The sequence below is a fragment of the Liolophura sinensis genome, chromosome 4 (genome assembly GCF_032854445.1).
Source record: "Liolophura sinensis isolate JHLJ2023 chromosome 4, CUHK_Ljap_v2, whole genome shotgun sequence".
NCBI classification, from domain to species: Eukaryota; Metazoa; Mollusca; class Polyplacophora; order Chitonida; family Chitonidae; genus Liolophura; species Liolophura sinensis.
In genome coordinates, this window is record NC_088298.1 from 4,292,591 (window position 1) to 4,314,517 (window position 21,927).

Genomic DNA, 21,927 nt, shown 5'->3' on the forward strand with positions numbered 1-21,927 from the left:
CATGGTCAGGCCAAGGTTCACAAAACATCTGACAACAATAAAAACGTGATCAGGTCAAGGTTCATAAACCATCTGTCAACAATATACCAACCGTGGTCAGGCCAAGGTTCACAAAACATCTGACAACAACGTGGTCAGGTCAAGCTTCAGAAAACATCTGACAACAACCACAACATGGTCATGTCAAGGTTCAGAAAACATCTGACAACAACAATGTGGTCAGGTCAAGGTTCAGAAAACATCTGACAACAACAACGTGGTCAGGTCCAGGTTCATAATACATCTGCTAACAACAACATGGTCAGGTAAAGGTTCAGAAAACATCTGACAACAGCGTAGTCAGGGTCAGGGTTCAATAACATCAACAAATCAGAGCAGTCAGATTGGGGTTCACAAACTGTTTCATTTTTAAACTTCTGATATGAACCCACAGCTGGATTCTAACACTCACATCTTAAATGACATGTTATAATCCATGTCATAGCACATGATGGATGGTTCCATCGATAGGATCCCCCCCCAGCAAAGCATACTTGATCACTCAGCTAGTAAACTCCTCCCCCTGCCTTCCTACCCAATGAGCTCATAAACGCATGTACTCCACACTGCATCAGTGTTTTACTGGAATAGTCTGGCTCACATACCTGAGTGTGTTCCACATCCACCTTGAGGAAGACGACATCCTCATACTCCAGACTTAGCTGCTGGACCTGGGGGGCGGTCCTCTGGCAGGCGGAGCTCCTGTAACACGTCAAACCAACAGCCTGTCCCAAATCACCATAGGAACAATACACAAATCAGTGACAAGCAGCACATTTATCAACATTCTATGACAAAGCACCATGACGATCAAACAGACTCGGACCATTCCCTTTCAGTACACAAGCCCTCGGACAGACAGAGCTCCTGAAACACATCAACCGTCTGTCACAAATCATCATGGCAACAATCAAACACACGCACAGCCCCTCCCTTTTTAATACACAAGCCCTCTGACAGGTGGAGCTCCTGTAATGCATATCAATCAATAGAAGTTTTTGGAAATCTTGAAATATTTTGGTTATCCACCTGTAAATTACTCAACCACTGTTTTTAAGGCCTATCAGATTTTATGAGCCACAAAACCAAGACACGAGACACGGTAGCAAATTTAATAATTGCCAATTATCGGGCACATATTCAGTGTATGTATGATAAATACTCAAGTCTACCAGAACAAGCTCTTCCATTCACAATGAAACAAGTCCTTGAAATCTTGTTACAAACGTTACAAGTCATGAGCAATTATCACAAATATACTGAAACAGAACTCACACCATTGAGAAGAAGTCCACAACAACCAGTCTGTCCCTAGCATTCCTGATTTCTTCTCGTAGCTGATTTCCATCTTTTATCATTGTCACCAGAACTTACCCCATTGAGAAGAAGTCCACAACAACCAGTCTGTCCCTAGCATTCCTGATTTCTTCTCGTAGCTGATTTCCATCTTTTATCATTGTCACCAGAACTTACCCCACTGAGAAGAAGTCCACAACAACCAGTTTGTCCCTGGCATTCCTGATTTCTCCTCGTAGCTGATTTCCATCTTTTATCATTGTCACCAGAACTTACCCCATTGAGAAGAAGTCCACAACAACCAGTCTGTCCCTAGCATTCCTGATTTCTTCTCGTAGCTGATTTCCATCTTTTATCATTGTCACCAGAACTTACCCCATTGAGAAGAAGTCCACAACAACCAGTTTGTCCCCGGCATTCTGGATTTCTTCTCGTAGCTGTTTTCCATCTTTTATCATTGTCACACGCCCACTTTTCGACTGAAACATGCAAGGTTGTGGAGATATAGCAGACAATATTTAATCTATTTATTTGATCATTGTCTTGTGCAGTACTCAAGAATATTTCACTTATATGACGGCGTCCAGCATTGTGGTGGGAGGAAACTGTGCAGAGCCTGCGGGAAACCCACAACCATATGCAGGTTGCTGCCAGACCATTACCACGTGCGGCCGGAGAGGAGACAAAATTTAAAGGACTTTGATATGCATGAAAATGACCAGTCATCTTGTCAACATACTTGCACATGTACTTATAGTACTGACTCACTAAAACATCATGTAAAAGACACCAGATAAGACACTCTCACCCTATCACCAGGGCAAACAGAGAGCACTTGCAACTACAAGTATTACAAAAATCACAGTTCCAAGTTCTGTATTGGGTGAGCAGAGGCCCAGTCAGTATACAAAAAAACTAAAGAGTAAATGGACTTATAAAGGACGCCAAACAAGAAAGCAGTAAGACTGCCAAATCTAATGCACAATGCCCTCAGCAGTGAAGATGAACTTTGACAGTGGTATCATTTTTTTATACCACTGACCTTCACCAGATGCCTGATACGCCTCCTGACTACCAGCCACAGTAATATGAACACAGCAAGGGCTAGGCATATCATCCCCATTCCCTGCTAATTATGTAACCAATTGAGTGAGTGACTGCTTGGGGTTTAACATCGTACTCAACAATTTTTCAGTCATATGACAACGAAGGAATCCTTAGGGTGTAGGTAATGTGCCTCCTTGATGCAGGACGGATTTCCACCGCTCTTTTATCTAGTACTGCTTCACTGAGACGACTTACCCTGAAGTACATTTAACCAAAAACAATACAGACGTATTTGATCTAAAATTGCGTCCATGATTAAGTTGCTTATTTGGCTTAATTCTGATGGTTCTATTACACTAAGAAAGATGCTTTGAGGTTTCCCTGGAAGTTAGGATGATATCCTAATTGAAAATGTAAATTTAAGCACCAAAAGTGATATTTTATGAACTTAATCTTCCTTTAAAAATGCATTTTTTGGAGCGAAATTTTAGGTCAAATACAGCATAAATGTACACAACAAATAAACTAAGGTTACCAGTGTTTTGTTCAAATAGTCCAACAGCGTCTTGTTATAATCAGGATTCTTTGATGCCTTTAACGACTCGTCAAGATTGACTCCAGGCTTCCTAACAGGGCCGATTTCGGGCCTTACTGTCACTACTCGCACCGACTTCTGGCTTTGAGGGAGAGCCTAAAAAAAAAAAAAAAACCTGGTATAATCCAGCTTTATGTTATTTTACTTCTCCAGTCAAAGCTAAGGCCATCATTAACATATGTTTGTTGGTCATAAAATAATCAACCCACAAAAAGCCCTACTCTATAGCCTTAATTGGGATTTTGACAGAATTAATTTTTTCTCTCCCTGTTAATTTCTTTTTTCTTACACAGTTGATAGAGCGTCCGCTTCGGGACCGGTAGATCCAGGATCAATCCTTGATCGAGTCACACCTAAGACTTTAAAAGAGGAAGTTGTAACTTCCTCGCTTGGCGTTCAGCATGAAGGGGATAGTGCAACGACAGGTTGACCCATATCAGTATAATGGCTCGGGCGGGGAGCCTTACTTGCCTTCGGTAAGTCGTCTCAGTGAAGCAGCACTAAATAAAAGAGCGGTGGAAATCCGTCCTGCAACAAGGAGGCACATTACACGTACATGCACCCTAATGATTCCTTCGTTGTCATATGACTGAAAAATTGTTGAGTACGACGTTAAACCCCAAGCACTCACTCACTCTTTTTTCTTAAAAAATAAAAATTTTCTACCGCCTCTCTTCATTTGCTGATTAGGCCGGATTACACTCAACAAATAATTTTTTAAGAATGGCCTAATTAATCTGATGAAGTTCTGTATGACCTGAAGTCCTCTACTGACAGGATTTCTCCTCATACTTCACAGTCAAATACATATGCAGGCCCCTATTCAGGACTGATAACTGAAACCCCACCCCCACCCCCTAGCTCCCCATTCCCTCCAATGACACGGGCGCTGAAAGCTCCCTAAAAACAGACATGTAGTCTACTACTTTCCGAAAGTCCATGCTCAAGGTAACTGGTTCTCTAACAATGAGACACTCCGCATCATGCCAGTGAACATAAAAAAAAAATGAAGACGAATGCAAAATTTGTGTTGTTCCACGCAAACCAACAACCAATGAGAATCAAGGAAATCATTACAAAAACAAAATTTTGGCATAGATCTGACTGCTTTTCAAACATCACTTGATGTTACACAAAATGAAACGCCACACAAAATTTTATCCAAATCAGACAATATTTTGAATATTTAATGCATGAAAGCCTGCAACCAATAAGAATCAAATCAAATTCACAGATCAGGCTTGATCAGGCACGCACAATTTTATTCAAAGCAGACAATATTTGGTGGAGTTATGGTACATAAACCAAACTGTGACAGACAGACAAACATACAGGACTCAAATAAATAAACCTCAATTTTTGTAAAACTTAACCAACTCACATGATTCTGTCCTGACACCGGTGTCCGTGCTGGAACTCCATCTGACCTTTTCACATTTGTGCTTGTTGACGTGCTAGTGCCTGGTGGACTCGTTGGTGTCGGTGTTGCACCGGGGATAAACGGCAATGCTTCCGTCAACGCTGACGAAACTGTTTGGTTGTTTGCAAGCCGTCTCACAAGATTCACAGGTCTTGGGGCTATCACCTCTGAGAAATTGGTGGCCTCACCAGCAGAGTTCGCAGACTTCTGGGATTCCGCTGATTTTGAGCCTGAGTCAACAGGGGACACAAGCAAGCTGATGACCTTCCTTCGACCTCCTTGCTGGAGTTTATCCGACTGAGGCGTGATGGGTAGTCCAGATGAAGGTGTCACCCGCTTGTGGTGGACGACTGTGATGGTCTTGATGGCCTTTGGACATGTCGGAAGTGCAGACTGTGATGGTTTATCCATTCTGTAACATAGAGAATGAGGAGCAAATCAACCAGACCATCCCATCACCTTTTGTACTTGGCAACCTAAGAGTCTGAATCCCAGTTATGTTAATCATGTCTCTACCCTGTTGTTGTCCAACTAGACAGGTGACTGTCTGTTAGTCTTGCCAACACACACGTAACTCAAAATGGCTAGTCCAATTCTTGGCGCATCATACATTGAAATCCTTCCGCCGGAACCTGCATGAAAAACAGAAGAACATGAAGACAAATCAGAGAATGTATCATCATCAGGGGTCCAAATATTCCGTATTTTGAGCTCTTCAAAGTGATGACCTCAACAAAAAGTGTGGCTATCCAATGTGATGGAAAGGTGTCAAATCTATTAGCTTTTATTTACATCTGGTAAAAGAACATCAAAATGGATAAAATTAGAAAATCACTTAAGAGTTTAAAATTAGGAATATCTGCATAATACAAACTTGAAAGACATCTTTATGATATCCTGGGCACATGAGTGAATGGCAGCACATTTTGACCAATGATCATGTAACAGAAATTCAAAGGGTTGAGGCAATCATCATGTCACGTATCCACTTCCAGGCCATCAACATTCTAACAGTGAAACGAAGGTTTTTCATGAACACCATGAAGACAAATCAGAGCTTTCATCATGTAACAGAAATTCAAAGGGTTGAGGCAATCATCATGTCACATATCCACTTCCTGGCCATCAACATTCTAACAGTCAAATGAGGGTTTTTTATGAACACCATGAAGACAAATCAGAGCTTTCATCATGTAACAGAAATTCAAAGGGTTGAGGCAATGCAATCATCATGTCACATATCCACTTCCTGGCCATCAACATTCTAACAGTGAAATGAAGGTTTTTCATGAACACCATGAAGACAAATCAGAGCTTTCATCATGTAACAGAAATTCAAAGGGCTGAGGCAAACATCATGTCACATATCCGCTTCCAGGCCATCAACATTCTAACAGTGAAATGAGGGTTTTTCATGAACACCATGAAGACAAATCAGAGCTTTCATCATGTAACAGAAATTCAAAGGGCTGAGGCAATCATCACGTCACATATCCGCTTCCAGGCCATCAACATTCTAACAGTGAAATGAAGGTTTTTCATGAACACCATGAAGACAAATCAGAGCTTTCATCATGTAACAGAAATTCAAAGGGCTGAGGCAATCATCATGTCACATATACACTTCCAGGCCATCAACATTCTAACAGTGAAATGAAGGTTTTTCATGAACACCATGAAGACAAATCAGAGCATTCATCATGTAACAGAAATTCAAAGGGCTGAGGCAATCATCACGTCACATATCCGCTTCCAGGCCATCAACATTCTAACAGTGAAATGAGGGTTTTTTATGAACACCATGAAGACAAATCAGAGTTTCCATCATGTAACAGAAATTCAAAGGGTTGAGGCAATCATCACGTCACATATCCGCTTCCAGGCCATCAACATTCTAACAGTGAAATGAGCGTTTTTCATGAACACCATGAAGACAAATCAGAGCTTTCATCATGTAACAGAAATTCAAAGGGCTGAGGCAATCATCATGTCATATATCCACTTCCAGGCCATCAACATTCTAATAATGAAATGAGCGTTTTTCATGAACATCATGAAGACAAATCAGAGCTTTCATCATGTAACAGAAATTCAAAGGGTTGAGGCAATCATCATGTCACATATCCACTTCCTGGCCATCAACATTCTAACAGTGAAATGAAGGTTTTTCATGAACACCATGAAGACAAATCAGAGCTTTCATCATGTAGCAGAAATTCAAAGGGCTGAGGCAATCATCACGTCACATATCCGCTTCCAGGCCATCAACATTCTAACAGTGAAATGAGCGTTTTTCATGAACACCATGAAGACAAATCAGAGCTTTCATCATGTAACAGAAATTCAAAGGGCTGAGGCAATCATCATGTCACATATACACTTCCAGGCCATCAACATTCTAACAGTGAAATGAAGGTTTTTCATGAACACCATGAAGACAAATCAGAGCATTCATCATGTAACAGAAATTCAAAGGGCTGAGGCAATCATCACGTCACATATCCGCTTCCAGGCCATCAACATTCTAACAGTGAAATGAGGGTTTTTTATGAACACCATGAAGACAAATCAGAGTTTCCATCATGTAACAGAAATTCAAAGGGTTGAGGCAATCATCACGTCACATATCCGCTTCCAGGCCATCAACATTCTAACAGTGAAATGAGCGTTTTTCATGAACACCATGAAGACAAATCAGAGCTTTCATCATGTAACAGAAATTCAAAGGGCTGAGGCAATCATCATGTCATATATCCACTTCCAGGCCATCAACATTCTAATAATGAAATGAGCGTTTTTCATGAACATCATGAAGACAAATCAGAGCTTTCATCATGTAACAGAAATTCAAAGGGTTGAGGCAATCATCATGTCACATATCCACTTCCAGGCCATCAACATTCTAACAGTGAAATGAAGGTTTTTCATGAACACCATGAAGACAAATCAGAGCTTTCATCATGTAGCAGAAATTCAAAGGGCTGAGGCAATCATCACGTCACATATCCGCTTCCAGGCCATCAACATTCTAACAGTGAAATGAGGGTTTTTCATGAACACCATGAAGACAAATCAGAGCTTTCATCATGTAACAGAAATTCAAAGGGTTCAGGCAATCATCACGTCACATATCCACTTCCTGGCCATCAACATTCTAACAGTCAAATGAAGGTTTTTTCATGAACACCATGAAGACAAATCAGAGCTTTCATCATGTAACAGAAATTCAAAGGGTTGAGGCAATCATCACGTCACATATCCGCTTCCAGGCCATCAACATTCTAACAGTCAAATGAGGGTTTTTCATGAACACCATGAAGACAAATCAGAGCTTTCATCATGTAACAGAAATTCAAAGGGTTGAGGCAATCATCATGTCATATATCCACTTCCAGGCCATCAATATTCTAATAATGAAATGAGCGTTTTTCATGAACATCATGAAGACAAATCAGAGCATTCATCATGTAACAGAAATTCAAAGGGCTGAGGCAATCATCATGTCACATATCCGCTTCCAGGCCATCAACATTCTAACAGTCAAATGAGGGTTTTTCATGAACACCATGAAGACAAATCAGAGCTTTCATCATGTAACAGAAATTCAAAGGGTTGAGGCAATCATCACGTCACATATCCGCTTCCTGGCCATCAACATTCTAACAGTGAAATGAGGGTTTTTTATGAACACCATGAAGACAAATCAGAGTTTTCATCATGTAACAGAAATTCAAAGGGTTGAGGCAATCATCACGTCACATATCCGCTTCCAGGCCATCAACATTCTAACAGTGAAATGAGGGTTTTTCATGAACACCATGAAGACAAATCAGAGCTTTCATCATGTAACAGAAATTCAAAGGGTTCAGGCAATCATCATGTCACGTATACACTTCCAGGCCATCAACATTCTAACAGTGAAATGAAGGTTTTTCATGAACACCATGAAGACAAATCAGAGCTTTCATCATGTAACAGAAATTCAAAGGGTTGAGGCAATCATCATGTCATGTATCCACTTCCAGGCCATCAACAATCTAACAGTGAAATGAGCGTTTTTCATGAACACCATGAAGACAAATCAGAGCTTTCATCATGTAACAGAAATTCAAAGGGCTGAGGCAATCATCATGTCATATATCCACTTCCAGGCCATCAACATTCTAATAATGAAATGAGCGTTTTTCATGAACATCATGAAGACAAATCAGAGCATTCATCATGTAACAGAAATTCAAAGGGCTGAGGCAATCATCATGTCACATATCCACTTCCAGGCCATCAACATTCTAACAGTGAAATGAAGGTTTTTCATGAACACCATGAAGACAAATCAGAGCTTTCATCATGTAACAGAAATTCAAAGGGCTGAGGCAATCATCACGTCACATATCCACTTCCAGGCCATCAACATTCTAACAGTGAAATGAGGGTTTTTCGTGACCACCATGAAGACAAATCAGAGCTTTCATCATGTAACAGAAATTCAAAGGGTTGAGGCAATCATCACGTCACATATCCGCTTCCAGGCCATCAACATTCTAACAGTGAAATTAGGGTTTTTCATGAACACCATAAAGACAAATCAGAGCTTTCATCATGTAACAGAAATTCAAAGGGTTGAGGCAATCATCACGTCACATATCCGCTTCCTGGCCATCAACATTCTAATAATGAAATGAGCGTTTTTCATGAACATCATGAAGACAAATCAGAGCATTCATCATGTAACAAAAATTCAAAGGGTTGAGCCAATCATCATGTCACATATCCACTTCCAGGCCATCAACATTCTAACAGTGAAATGAAGGTTTTTTCATGAACACCATGAAGACAAATCAGAGTTTTCATCATGTAACAGAAATTCAAAGGGCTGAGGCAATCATCACGTCACGTATCCACTTCCTGGCCATCAACATTCTAACAGTGAAATGAAGGTTTTTCATGAACACCATGAAGACAAATCAGAGCTTTCATCATGTAACAGAAATTCAAAGGGTTCAGGCAATCATCATGTCATGTATCCACTTCCAGGCCATCAACATTCTAACAGTGAAATGAGCGTTTTTCATGAACACCATGAAGACAAATCAGAGCTTTCATCATGTAACAGAAATTCAAAGGGTTGAGGCAATCATCATGTCATGTATACACTTCCAGGCCATCAACATTCTAACAGTGAAATGAAGGTTTTTCATGAACACCATGAAGACAAATCAGAGCTTTCATCATGTAACAGAAATTCAAAGGGTTGAGGCAATCATCATGTCACGTATCCACTTCCAGGCCATCAACATTCTAACAGTGAAATGAGGGTTTTTCATGACCACCATAAAGACAAATCAGACCTTTCATCATGTAACAGAAATTCAAAGGGTTGAGGCAATCATCACGTCACATATCCGCTTCCTGGCCATCAACATTCTAACAGTGAAATGAGGGTTTTTCATGAACACCATGAAGACAAATCAGAGCTTTCATCATGTAACAGAGATTCAAAGGGTTGAGGCAATCATCAAGTCACATATCCGCTTCCAGGCCATCAACATTCTAACAGTGAAATGAGGGTTTTTCATGAACACCATGAAGACAAATTAGAGCGTTCATCATGTAACAGAAATTCAAAGGGCTGAGGCAATCATCATGTCACATATCCACTTCCAGGCCATCAACATTCTAACAGTGAAATGAAGGTTTTTTCATGAACACCATGAAGACAAATCAAAGTTTTCATCATGTAACAGAAATTCAAAGGGCTGAGGCAATCATCACGTCACATATCCGCTTCCAGGCCATCAACATTCTAACAGTGAAATGAAGGTTTTTCATGAACACCATGAAGACAAATCAGAGCTTTCATCATGTAACAGAAATTCAAAGGGTTGAGGCAATCATCATGTCATGTATCCACTTCCAGGCCATCAACATTCTAACAGTGAAATGAGGGTTTTTCATGAACACCATGAAGACAAATCAGAGCTTTCATCATGTACCAGAAATTCAAAGGGTTGAGGCAATCATCACGTCACATATCCACTTCCAGGCCATCAACATTCTAACAGTGAAATGAGGGTTTTTCATGAACACCATGAAGACAAATCAGAGCGTTCATCATGTAACAGAAATTCAAAGGGTTGAGGCAATCATCATGTCACGTATCCACTTCCAGGCCATCAACATTCTAACAGTGAAATGAAGGTTTTTCTTGAACACCATGAAGACAAATCAGAGCTTTCATCATGTAACAAAAATTCAAAGGGTTGAGGCAATCATCATGTCACGTATACACTTCCAGGCCATCAACATTCTAACAGTGAAATGAAGGTTTTTCATGAACACCATGAAGACAAATCAGAGCTTTCATCATGTAACAGAAATTCAAAGTGTTCAGGCAATCATCATGTCATGTATCCACTTCCTGGCCATCAACATTCTAACAGTGAAATGAGGGTTTTTCATGACCACCATAAAGACAAATCAGAGCTTTCATCATGTAACAGAAATTCAAAGGGTTGAGGCAATCATCACGTCACATATCCGCTTCCAGGCCATCAACATTCTAACAGTCAAATGAAGGGTTTTCATGAACACCATGAAGACAAATCAGAGCTTTCATCATGTAACAGAAATTCAAAGGGCTGAGGCAATCATCACGTCACATATCCACTTCCAGGCCATCAACATTCTAACAGTGAAATGAAGGTTTTTCATGAACACCATGAAGACAAATCAGAGCATTCATCACGTAACATAAATTCAAAGGGCTGAGGCAATCATCATGTCACTTCCAGGCCATCAACATTCTAACAGTGAAATGAGCATTTTTCATGAACACCATGAAGACAAATCAGAGCTTTCATCATGTAACAGAAATTCAAAGGGTTGAGGCAATCATCATGTCATATATCCACTTCCAGGCCATCAACATTCTAACAGTGAAATGAGGGTTTTTCATGAACACCATGAAGACAAATCAGAGCTTTCATCATGTAACAGAAATTCAAAGGGCTGAGGCAATCATCATGTCATGTATCCACTTCCAGGCCATCAACATTCTAACAGTGAAATGAGGGTTTTTCATGAACACCATGAAGACAAATCAGAGCTTTCATCATGTAACAGAAATTCAAAGGGTTCAGGCAATCATCACGTCACATATCTGCTTCTAGGCCATCAACATTCTAACAGTGAAATGAGGGTTTTTCATGAACACCATGAAGACAAATCAGAGCTTTCATCATGTAACAGAAATTCAAAGGGTTGAGGCAATCATCATGTCATGTATCCACTTCCAGGTCATCAACATTCTAACAGTCAAATGAGGGTTTTTTATGAACACCATGAAGACAAATCAGAGCGTTCATCATGTAACAGAAATTCAAAGGGCTGAGGCAATCATCATGTCACATATCCGCTTCCAGGCCATCAACATTCTAACAGTGAAATGAGGGTTTTTCATGAACACCATGAAGACAAATCAGAGCTTTCATCATGTACCAGAAATTCAAAGGGTTGAGGCAATCATCATGTCATGTATCCACTTCCAGGCCATCAACATTCTAACAGTGAAATGAGGGTTTTTCATGAACACCATGAAGACAAATCAGAGCTTTCATCATGTAACAGAAATTCAAAGGGTTCAGGCAATCATCATGTCACGTATACACTTCCAGGCCATCAACATTCTAACAGTGAAATGAAGGTTTTTCATGAACACCATGAAGACAAATCAGAGCTTTCATCATGTAACAGAAATTCAAAGGGTTGAGGCAATCATCATGTCATGTATCCACTTCCAGGCCATCAACATTCTAACAGTGAAATGAGCGTTTTTCATGAACACCATAAAGACAAATCAGAGCTTTCATCATGTAACAGAAATTCAAAGGGTTCAGGCAATCATCATATCACGTATACACTTCCAGGCCATCAACATTCTAACAGTGAAATGAAGGTTTTTCATGAACATCACGAAGACAAATCAGAGCTTTCATCATGTAACAGAAATTCAAAGGGTTGAGGCAATCATCATGTCATGTATCCACTTCCAGGCCATCAACATTCTAACAGTGAAATGAGGGTTTTTCATGACCACCATAAAGACAAATCAGACCTTTCATCATGTAACAGAAATTCAAAGGCAATCATCACGTCACATATCCGCTTCCAGGCCATCAACATTCTAACAGTGAAATGAAGGGTTTTCATGAACACCATGAAGACAAATCAGAGCTTTCATCATGTAACAGAAATTCAAAGGGCTGAGGCAATCATCACGTCACATATCCACTTCCAGGCCATCAACATTCTAACAGTGAAATGAGGGTTTTTCATGAACACCATGAAGACAAATCAGAGCATTCATCATGTAACAGAAATTCAAAGGGCTGAGGCAATCATCACGTCACATATCCGCTTCCAGGCCATCAACATTCTAACAGTGAAATGAGGGTTTTTCATGAACACCATGAAGACAAATCAGAGCTTTCATCATGTACCAGAAATTCAAAGGGTTGAGGCAATCATCATGTCATGTATCCACTTCCAGGCCATCAACATTCTAACAGTGAAATGAGGGTTTTTCATGAACACCATGAAGACAAATCAGAGCTTTCATCATGTAACAGAAATTCAAAGGGTTCAGGCAATCATCATGTCCACGTATACACTTCCAGGCCATCAACATTCTAACAGTGAAATGAAGGTTTTTCATGAACACCATGAAGACAAATCAGAGCTTTCATCATGTAACAGAAATTCAAAGGGTTGAGGCAATCATCATGTCATGTATCCACTTCCAGGCCATCAACATTCTAACAGTGAAATGAGCGTTTTTCATGAACACCATAAAGACAAATCAGAGCTTTCAATCATGTAACAGAAATTCAAAGGGTTCAGGCAATCATCATATCACGTATACACTTCCAGGCCATCAACATTCTAACAGTGAAATGAAGGTTTTTCATGAACATCACGAAGACAAATCAGAGCTTTCATCATGTAACAGAAATTCAAAGGGTTGAGGCAATCATCACGTCACATATCCGCTTCCAGGCCATCAACATTCTAACAGTGAAATGAGGGTTTTCATGAACACCATGAAGACAAATTAGAGCGTTCATCATGTAACAGAAATTCAAAGGGCTGAGGCAATCATCATGTCACATATCCACTTCCTGGCCATCAACATTCTAACAGTGAAATGAAGGTTTTTTCATGAACACCATGAAGACAAATCAGAGTTTTCATCATGTAACAGAAATTCAAAGGGCTGAGGCAATCATCACGTCACATATCCGCTTCCAGGCCATCAACATTCTAACAGTGAAATGAAGGTTTTTCATGAACACCATGAAGACAAATCAGAGCGTTCATCATGTACCAGAAATTCAAAGGGTTGAGGCAATCATCACGTCACATATCCACTTCCAGGCCATCAACATTCTAACAGTGAAATGAAGGTTTTTCATGAACACCATGAAGACAAATCAGAGCGTTCATCATGTAACAGAAATTCAAAGGGTTGAGGCAATCATCAAGTCATGTATCCACTTCCAGGCCATCAACATTCTAACAGTGAAATGAAGGTTTTTCTTGAACACCATGAAGACAAATCAGAGCTTTCATCATGTAACAAAAATTCAAAGGGTTGAGGCAATCATCATGTCACGTATACACTTCCAGGCCATCAACATTCTAACAGTGAAATGAAGGTTTTTCATGAACACCATGAAGACAAATCAGAGCTTTCATCATGTAACAGAAATTCAAAGGGTTCAGGCAATCATCATGTCATGTATCCACTTCCTGGCCATCAACATTCTAACAGTGAAATGAGGGTTTTTCATGACCACCATAAAGACAAATCAGAGCTTTCATCATGTAACAGAAATTCAAAGGGTTGAGGCAATCATCACGTCACATATCCGCTTCCAGGCCATCAACATTCTAACAGTGAAATGAAGGTTTTTCATGAACACCATGAAGACAAATCAGAGCTTTCATCATGTAACAGAAATTCAAAGGGCTGAGGCAATCATCACGTCACATATCCACTTCCTGGCCATCAACATTCTAACAGTGAAATGAGGGTTTTTCATGAACACCATGAAGACAAATCAGAGCATTCATCACGTAACATAAATTCAAAGGGTTCAGGCAATCATCATGTCACATATCCACTTCCAGGCCATCAACATTCTAACAGTGAAATGAGGGTTTTTCATGAACACCATGAAGACAAATCAGAGCTTTCATCATGTAACAGAAATTCAAAGGGTTGAGGTAATCATCATGTCACATATCCACTTCCAGGCCATCAACATTCTAACAGTCAAATGAGGGTTTTTCATGAACACCATGAAGACAAATCAGAGCTTTCATCATGTAACAGAAATTCAAAGGGCTAAGGCAATCATCATGTCATGTATCCACTTCCTGGCCATCAACATTCTAACAGTGAAATGAAGGTTTTTCATGAACACCATGAAGACAAATCAGAGCTTTCATCACATAACAGAAATTCAAAGGGTTCAGGCAATCATCACGTCACATATCCGCTTCTAGGCCATCAACATTCTAACAGTGAAATGAGGGTTTTTCATGAACACCATGAAGACAAATCAGAGCTTTCATCATGTAACAGAAATTCAAAGGGCTGAGGCAATCATCATGTCATGTATCCATTTCCAGGCCATCAACATTCTAACAGTGAAATGAAGGTTTTTCATGAACACCATGAAGACAAATCAGAGCTTTCATCATGTAACAGAAATTCAAAGGGTTCAGGCAATCATCATGTCACATATCCACTTCCAAGCCATCAACATTCTAACAGTGAAATGAGGGTTTTTCATGAACACCATGAAGACAAATCAGAGCTTTCATCATGTAACAGAAATTCAGAGGGCTGAGGCACAAACATCATGCCAAATTTTCCTTACCAGAGCATCAACATTTTTTAAGAAAAATCATACATCTGTGGTAAGAATACCTTAATATAAACATATAAACTGTAACAGAAGATAATCAAACATACAAAAAATGTTGAATGAAAAGAGAAAATACTGGTTTGAAATCCTTCATGAAGTTGTTCCTGAATGGCTTCATTGGGTTATTCAAGATTGTGTAACAAGTGTGTTTTCACTGCCATCCAATGGGCATGTGAAGTTTGTCACACCAATCGAGTGCTGTATATTATCTATTTATTTCACTGGTGTTTTACCCCGTACTCAAGAACATTTCAATTATACAGTGGCAAACAGCATTATGGCGGGAGGAAACTGGGCAGAGCGCGGGGGGAAAACCCACGACCATTCGCAGGTTGCCAGCAGACCTTCCCACGTACAGCTGGGTTGGAACATGAACTCTCAGCCACCGAATTGGTGTGAGGCTCCTGGGTCATTCTGCTGCGGTGCCTGCTATGGAGGCCCCGAGCATCTGTGTTTACAAGATCTCGTATCCATGGGTGCTCAACCTTTTATTCTAGACTATGCCCTGTAGTCAAAGGCCCACATGACTTTAATGTTTAGCACTGATGGTCATCCCTTTCTTTCAGCTTCATATCTAACATAGCTTTTAGCTTTAAGTTTCAACAACAACGGAGACACCATGTATGCCATTCTCACTATACCAGAGGTCATCCTTCATGCATTCAGGATTAACTCTGGCATCTTTTACGGGTAATTACTGTTCACTTCAAATACATGTACAAAGTTTCAACCAATGAAGTTTCAGAGCAAAGGAGTTGAGCTGTGACCAATCAGAGAATCAGAAGTGTGTACATGAGATCACATAATTAAACATCTATTTCTAGGACATGACTGAAGATACATGCTGAGATGTGACTGAATGATCTACATGCAGTTACCACTAACCTGTACCTGTGTCAATCAGCCTGCAGTGTTCAAATCAGTCAATAGAACAGCTGACTATCATGAACATGGAGTACAACATCACTATCTGATAATGCATCATTGCTGCTGGTGTACACGTCACCATATTTATCATAAACCTGCTTTATTGATTGATTGATTGAGGCAGGGGTGGGAGGTGATGAGGTGGGGGCGAGATGGGCATGGGAATGTCTGTCAGCAGCTTGTGGATGGTCGTGAATTTCCTCCTGGGTCTTGCTGGGTTTCCTCCCACCCTAATGCTGGCCATCATTGCATTAGTGAAATACTCTTGAGAATGGCTTAAAACTCCAATCGAATCAATACCCGATTGATTATTGAACTGACTGGTGCTGAACAGCATTTCTCCAGGATATTTAAACTTTATGTTGCTACTCAGTGTCAGGGCTAAACTGGAGGTGGCCCACAGATTTTCAATCCCAGATGGAATAATTTAAGTGATTCATTACCACTGTCAAGTGTTTATCTGTCAACTTTACATAAATAGTTAAGAACTTGAAGAACATTTGAGCACAGTTCAGCCTTCGAGGAAGCATCATATTTACACCCGTCTACCTTTCGCTTTACCAACTTGGTGTATGCTTACAACTCGTTTGAAAATTAATACGGTAGTCGCATGTCCATTTCCGCATATCCTAATGTCCCACAACCCCCAAAGCATATAGAAAGACATACAGGGCCAAAAGTGGTAATAATTTTTATTTATTTATTTATTTGATAGGTGTTTTACTCCGTACTCAAGAATATTTGATTTATACAGCGCCAGCCAGCATTATGGTGGCCTCTGCACAGGTGAAACCCACAATGACCTGAAGGTTACTGACAGACCTTCCCATGTGCAGTTGGAGAGGAAACCAGCATGACCTGTATCTGAACTCAAAGCGACCACATTGGTGGGAGGCTCCTGGATCATGGAGCCGTGCTGTATGTGCTAACCCCCTTGGCCATGGATGCCACCGTAATAACAGTTAAGTTGATGCAGGACATACATGTATTGACAAATCTTCCAACTATTCACATTAAATGTAGACATATACACCATATTGGTGCAAGACTAGCTGTGTTCAATAAACATTAAACTGTCCATGGGCCTCATGATCACTGTCCATGGCTTACTGTCACCAAGGATAACACACCCAAAAACCCATCCCCGATGCTGTTAGCATTACATCAATCGCATCACGACAGTGTCTCCTTGAAGCAGGTCAGACACAATATATATAGTGCTGCCTCACTAGAATGTATATGCTGAAGACACCAGACGCCCCAGACGCCCCACCCAGACGCCCCACACATTCACACTGGGCCAGCTACATGTTGTAGATGGCCTATTTCTCTTAGATGTATGCTGAGTGCCAAATGAGGTAGTGCCAATGATAGGGCTTTTGCCAGCATTCGAGGAAAATGCCAAGTTTTAAAAATTGTAATATAGAGAAAATATGCTATTTAAGGAAAGTAATACATTTCATTTAGATTTTCTTTAGATTTATTTAATGCATCATTTCACATTACAAAACAAAAATAAAAATACATTTAGGTGTAAATGGCTTAGGTATATTTTTTGAGTGATTATTCTTCTGCTTTGAGGATGATTTAATAAGGAACTTTCTCATGTCTGAGGGAAAAATGTTAATTGCACAAAACTCATTTTGAAGTCTTTGGCATGACTTGACTGGGGATTGAACACACCAAAACAGAACCTGTTTCAATTCAAATCGAATATGATTGCGGACACACCAAATTCTGTTACAAATTCTCCTCCACTTCGACCACAAGGCCAAAAATAGTCTCCATACTTAAAACTGGATCTCTATCAATGAATTTGGTAAATTCTGGCTTGTTTTCACCCTCAGGCTTCATTCATTTACAGTTACTGTACAACAACGTTGTCATGTTTTCGGTTGATGATCGTTACCATTGGTCCTTCTAGATTATGTTAATTAGCCACCTGTCCACATATAAGATTTGTGAGCTCTTTGAGCAGAGGTAGTAGATGGTAGGCTGCAGGCCTCTCGTGATGAGATCAAATGAATGCTAGCCAAACAAAGCTTTAGGAGTTAGTGCTTGGGGTTTAACGTCGTACTCAACAATTTTTCAGTCGAAGGAATCTTTAGGGTGCATGTACGTGTAATGTGCCTCCTTGTAGCAGGACAGATTTCCACCGCTCTTTTATTTAGTGCTGCTTCACTGAAACGACTTACCGAAGGCAAGTAAGCCGCCCCGCCCGAGCCATTATACTGATACGGGTCAACCTGTCGTTGCACTATCCCCTTCATGCTGAACGCCCAAGCCAGGAAGTTACAACTTCCTCTTTTAAAGTCTTAGGTGTGACTCGATCAAGGATTGATCCTGGATCTACCGCTCCCGAAGCGGACGCTCTACCAACTGTGCTATCCGGGCCGGTCAAAGCTTTAGGAAGCATCTGGAACTGAACTGTGTCGAAGTTTATCCTCATCAATGCTCACTGGAAGGTGGGATGTAAGTGGAAGATCTGTTCAAACTGAATGTGAATCAACTCAAATAGATGCGAATTACATGTAACTGCCACCATATCTGATGTCAACTGCATTATGAGCCATAGACTATCCACTATATGCTTTGTTTGTTTGTTTTTTTTGTGTGTGTGTGTTTTTTTTTTGGGGGGGGGGGGGAGGTCTTTTTTTTTTTCTTACCTGCTCATGTAAACCCTGTGTAGATTTGATCAACCATGTTATCACGTCATGACATCACACTACCAAGGGACATTACTCTGTAATTACACCTGACTAGGGGACGTTCCCAATCGGAGTTCAATCAAACAAATCACTATATATGTGGCTTTGATGCTTAAAGCTTATATGCTCAGTCTGCATAGTATTACATGTAGAATACTGTGACATGGTGTTGTGTCATGATTGGTGTCTTCAGCCATATACTTCAGTGAGACAGCACATCCATTCTCATTGCGAAGCATGAATGAATTCATGTAAGTAGTGACGAAGAAAGTTACACATATATATAATTCTAGTGTTTACAACAGCCAAAACAGGAAAAGAAGCAACCATATATTCCCTGTTCAGGAGTTGTCAAGTACAGGGTGCTGTCTCTGTTTGTCGCTGATCCGCATTTCAGATGTTCACAGCAAAAAGCAGATTTTTCAAGGAGCTGACATCCTATTCTCTACCACAAGATCAAATTACAACCTAAACTATGCAGTTCTGCCACATAAAGTTTTGCTTTGTCTTTTTCTTACAAAAACACTGATTTTTGCATGGCTCATTCATGCTCTGTCTCTGTGAGTGCATCAATCAGTATTTCATTAAGTTCCACAAGAAAAATGAGTAAACTAGGTTAACACTTTCCATATTAATACCATACACAAAGAAAGTGTAAGGACTAATCAAATCAATTATATCTAGAAATCTTTATTTTCACTTTCATGGATGCAAAGATGGATGGACCAGCTTCCACTTTGGAAGCTTCCACTTTGGGTGCTTCCATACGCTTTGTGGTGCACCCAACTTGCAGACTACCACATTATCGCTATTAACATCAGTCAAAACTGATTATTATTCTATCCACGACCACAGAAACACTGCACAAACTGCCAGAGTTATCTGCTGTAGTGAGATACAACATTTTGTACGAACATGGCCACCAACAGGTTCCTCGACTCCAGATCACGAAGTGCGAACAATGAACTGGGTCATTCGAGTTGGTACCGGTACATGTAATTCCGACACGTCTGCTACGGCATCTCAGGCGAAAGCGCAGCGATTACCAATGAAAACTTCGATGCGACAGGTCTGATGAAGTATCAACATGTAAACCGAACGTACCTTACCGTAAGCAAGCGTCTTCAGGTACAGATTCCAACACTTCAACGTCCAGGACGTTGCCTTTTCAACATTTCTGTAGCTCCGCCATTTCATCTAGGCATGTGTTGTACCTAAAACCCGGAACTGTACTTGGATAAATTGTTTCGGCACGGACCAAAGAAGCAAAACCATTAAGCACGTTTTAAAACGTGGCATTTGTGCATATTTATTAAACTGAGATAATGTGATGTTTTAATTTCGCTATTTGGCAAATACATATGTGACTGTCGCCTACAATATGTTTTCGTTCACAAGCTAGCTACATATACGCATGTAGGCTACATTTACTAAACTGGATAGTCCAAACTATGCCACATGTATCCATTCTAGTTAAAGTGATTTCCTACAACAAGAATAATTATTACATTGTCTTTAATAACAAGCTTAGTTGCATGTCTTATGTTGTATTACGCAAGTATTGCGATCTCTGTTGTGACTACGACAGGCGTTAAGCGATGCCTATCGAATATCTCCTGAGACCGCGATGCGACACATCCCCGTATCGACCCTCAACCCAATAGCGCTCTGGCTGCACACAGTTGCCACTGACAAGAGCTGGCTTTTTCCACTCCACGGGTTCCCGCCATATTTCCTCCTGCTGGCATGACGACACCGTTCAGTCGCTGGCTTCTGTGGCCTTCTGCCAGCGTTGATCTAGTGGAGGAGTGTTCGCGGCTTGCATTTAATCTGAACAGGGCGGGGAGTTGCAGACAGCGCTCAGCTCATCCCAGCGTTCGATGACAACATCATGAAACGTACGCCTACCGGCATTGAATCTGTGAATGCGTCATGCCTGTCTTTAAGGGAGTGTTCACCCTCGAGTGCAAGTCGGATGGGGTATAATTTGCACGACGGCTTATACGGTGCAGTTACAGGTGCGCCTGTCGGATAAAATCAGACTAATTCTTGAACAGTGAGGAAGAAGTGATCTTTGACCTTTTATACCATTTTCACTATGAACAAATTCTAAAGCCTGCCTTTTTATAAATACAGAATTTGAAAGATGATGAAGCCGAGGTTCGAACCCTGGTGCGTCCTTGAGTTTCACTCCAACATGAGAAATTCAAACATGGTAGGGAAAACAATAATAGATAAAACAATTATCTTGTCCGTTTGCTGTACGCGACGTCATGGCAGATGTAATAAATCGGGATTAGGTGTGCGATGAGCCGTACGTCAGGAAAAGCAAAATGGCATGCATGGAAAGGGGTCCTCTTAGCTAAGATGAAGGGCTACCGTACGTCTGACTAAAACTGAGATACTTTGTGTACCGGTACGGTTTTCGAATCCCGTGACGGCTTCTGCAAGGGTTTACGATCCTCTGACGAAATTCACATGGCGGAACAACGAAGGAACATACACATTTCGCCAGACTTTGCATTCGTCACGTGATGGGACTGGAGATGACCACTAGATGCGAAGCCTCTGAGTAACCTGCGGTTCCATGATTAGAACAAACCTCTGCAAGCTTGTCTAATGAAGTACGATAGTACAGTCACACCATTTGGGCATTAAGTGCTTTAGAGTAACACCAGCACCTGATCCAGATTCTAGTAGCCTGATGTAACCTCAAAGAAACCACAGAAGTGACAGACCAACGTCATCAGATCCTCGTGCGCCCCCAGGCAACATACATCAATCCATGCGTCGAAACAGACATTCGTCGTTTGACAATGAAACAGACATTCGTCGTTTGACAAAAAAGACAATGTCCTTTCAATAAATGTCCGATGAAGATATCCGAGGATGCTATAGGATTTT

General features: G+C 40.6%; 1 protein-coding gene across 9 annotated transcripts in view; it reads right to left on the reverse strand.

Moving 5' to 3' along the window:
- The window catches only part of LOC135464686 (protein suppressor of hairy wing-like), a 42,280-nt gene extending 22,060 nt beyond the window's left edge, over positions 1-20,220 (reverse strand). For 4 of the 9 annotated variants that reach the window (XM_064742186.1, XM_064742185.1, XM_064742183.1 and 1 more), the window contains exons 1-5: positions 20,128-20,209; positions 4,359-5,029; positions 2,918-3,073; positions 1,711-1,814; positions 645-741 (exon numbers count right to left, since the gene is read on the reverse strand). In XM_064742186.1, coding sequence (XP_064598256.1) covers positions 645-741; positions 1,711-1,814; positions 2,918-3,073; positions 4,359-4,808 — 807 coding nt within the window. In that variant the 5' untranslated portion in view covers positions 4,809-5,029; positions 20,128-20,209. Of the gene's footprint in view, positions 1-644; positions 742-1,413; positions 1,684-1,710; positions 1,815-2,917; positions 3,074-4,358; positions 5,030-20,127 lie in introns of those variants that run through there. The other 5 variants (XM_064742179.1, XM_064742180.1, XM_064742181.1 and 2 more) reach the window with 5 other exon arrangements.
- Between the last annotated feature and the right edge of the window lie 1,707 nt (positions 20,221-21,927).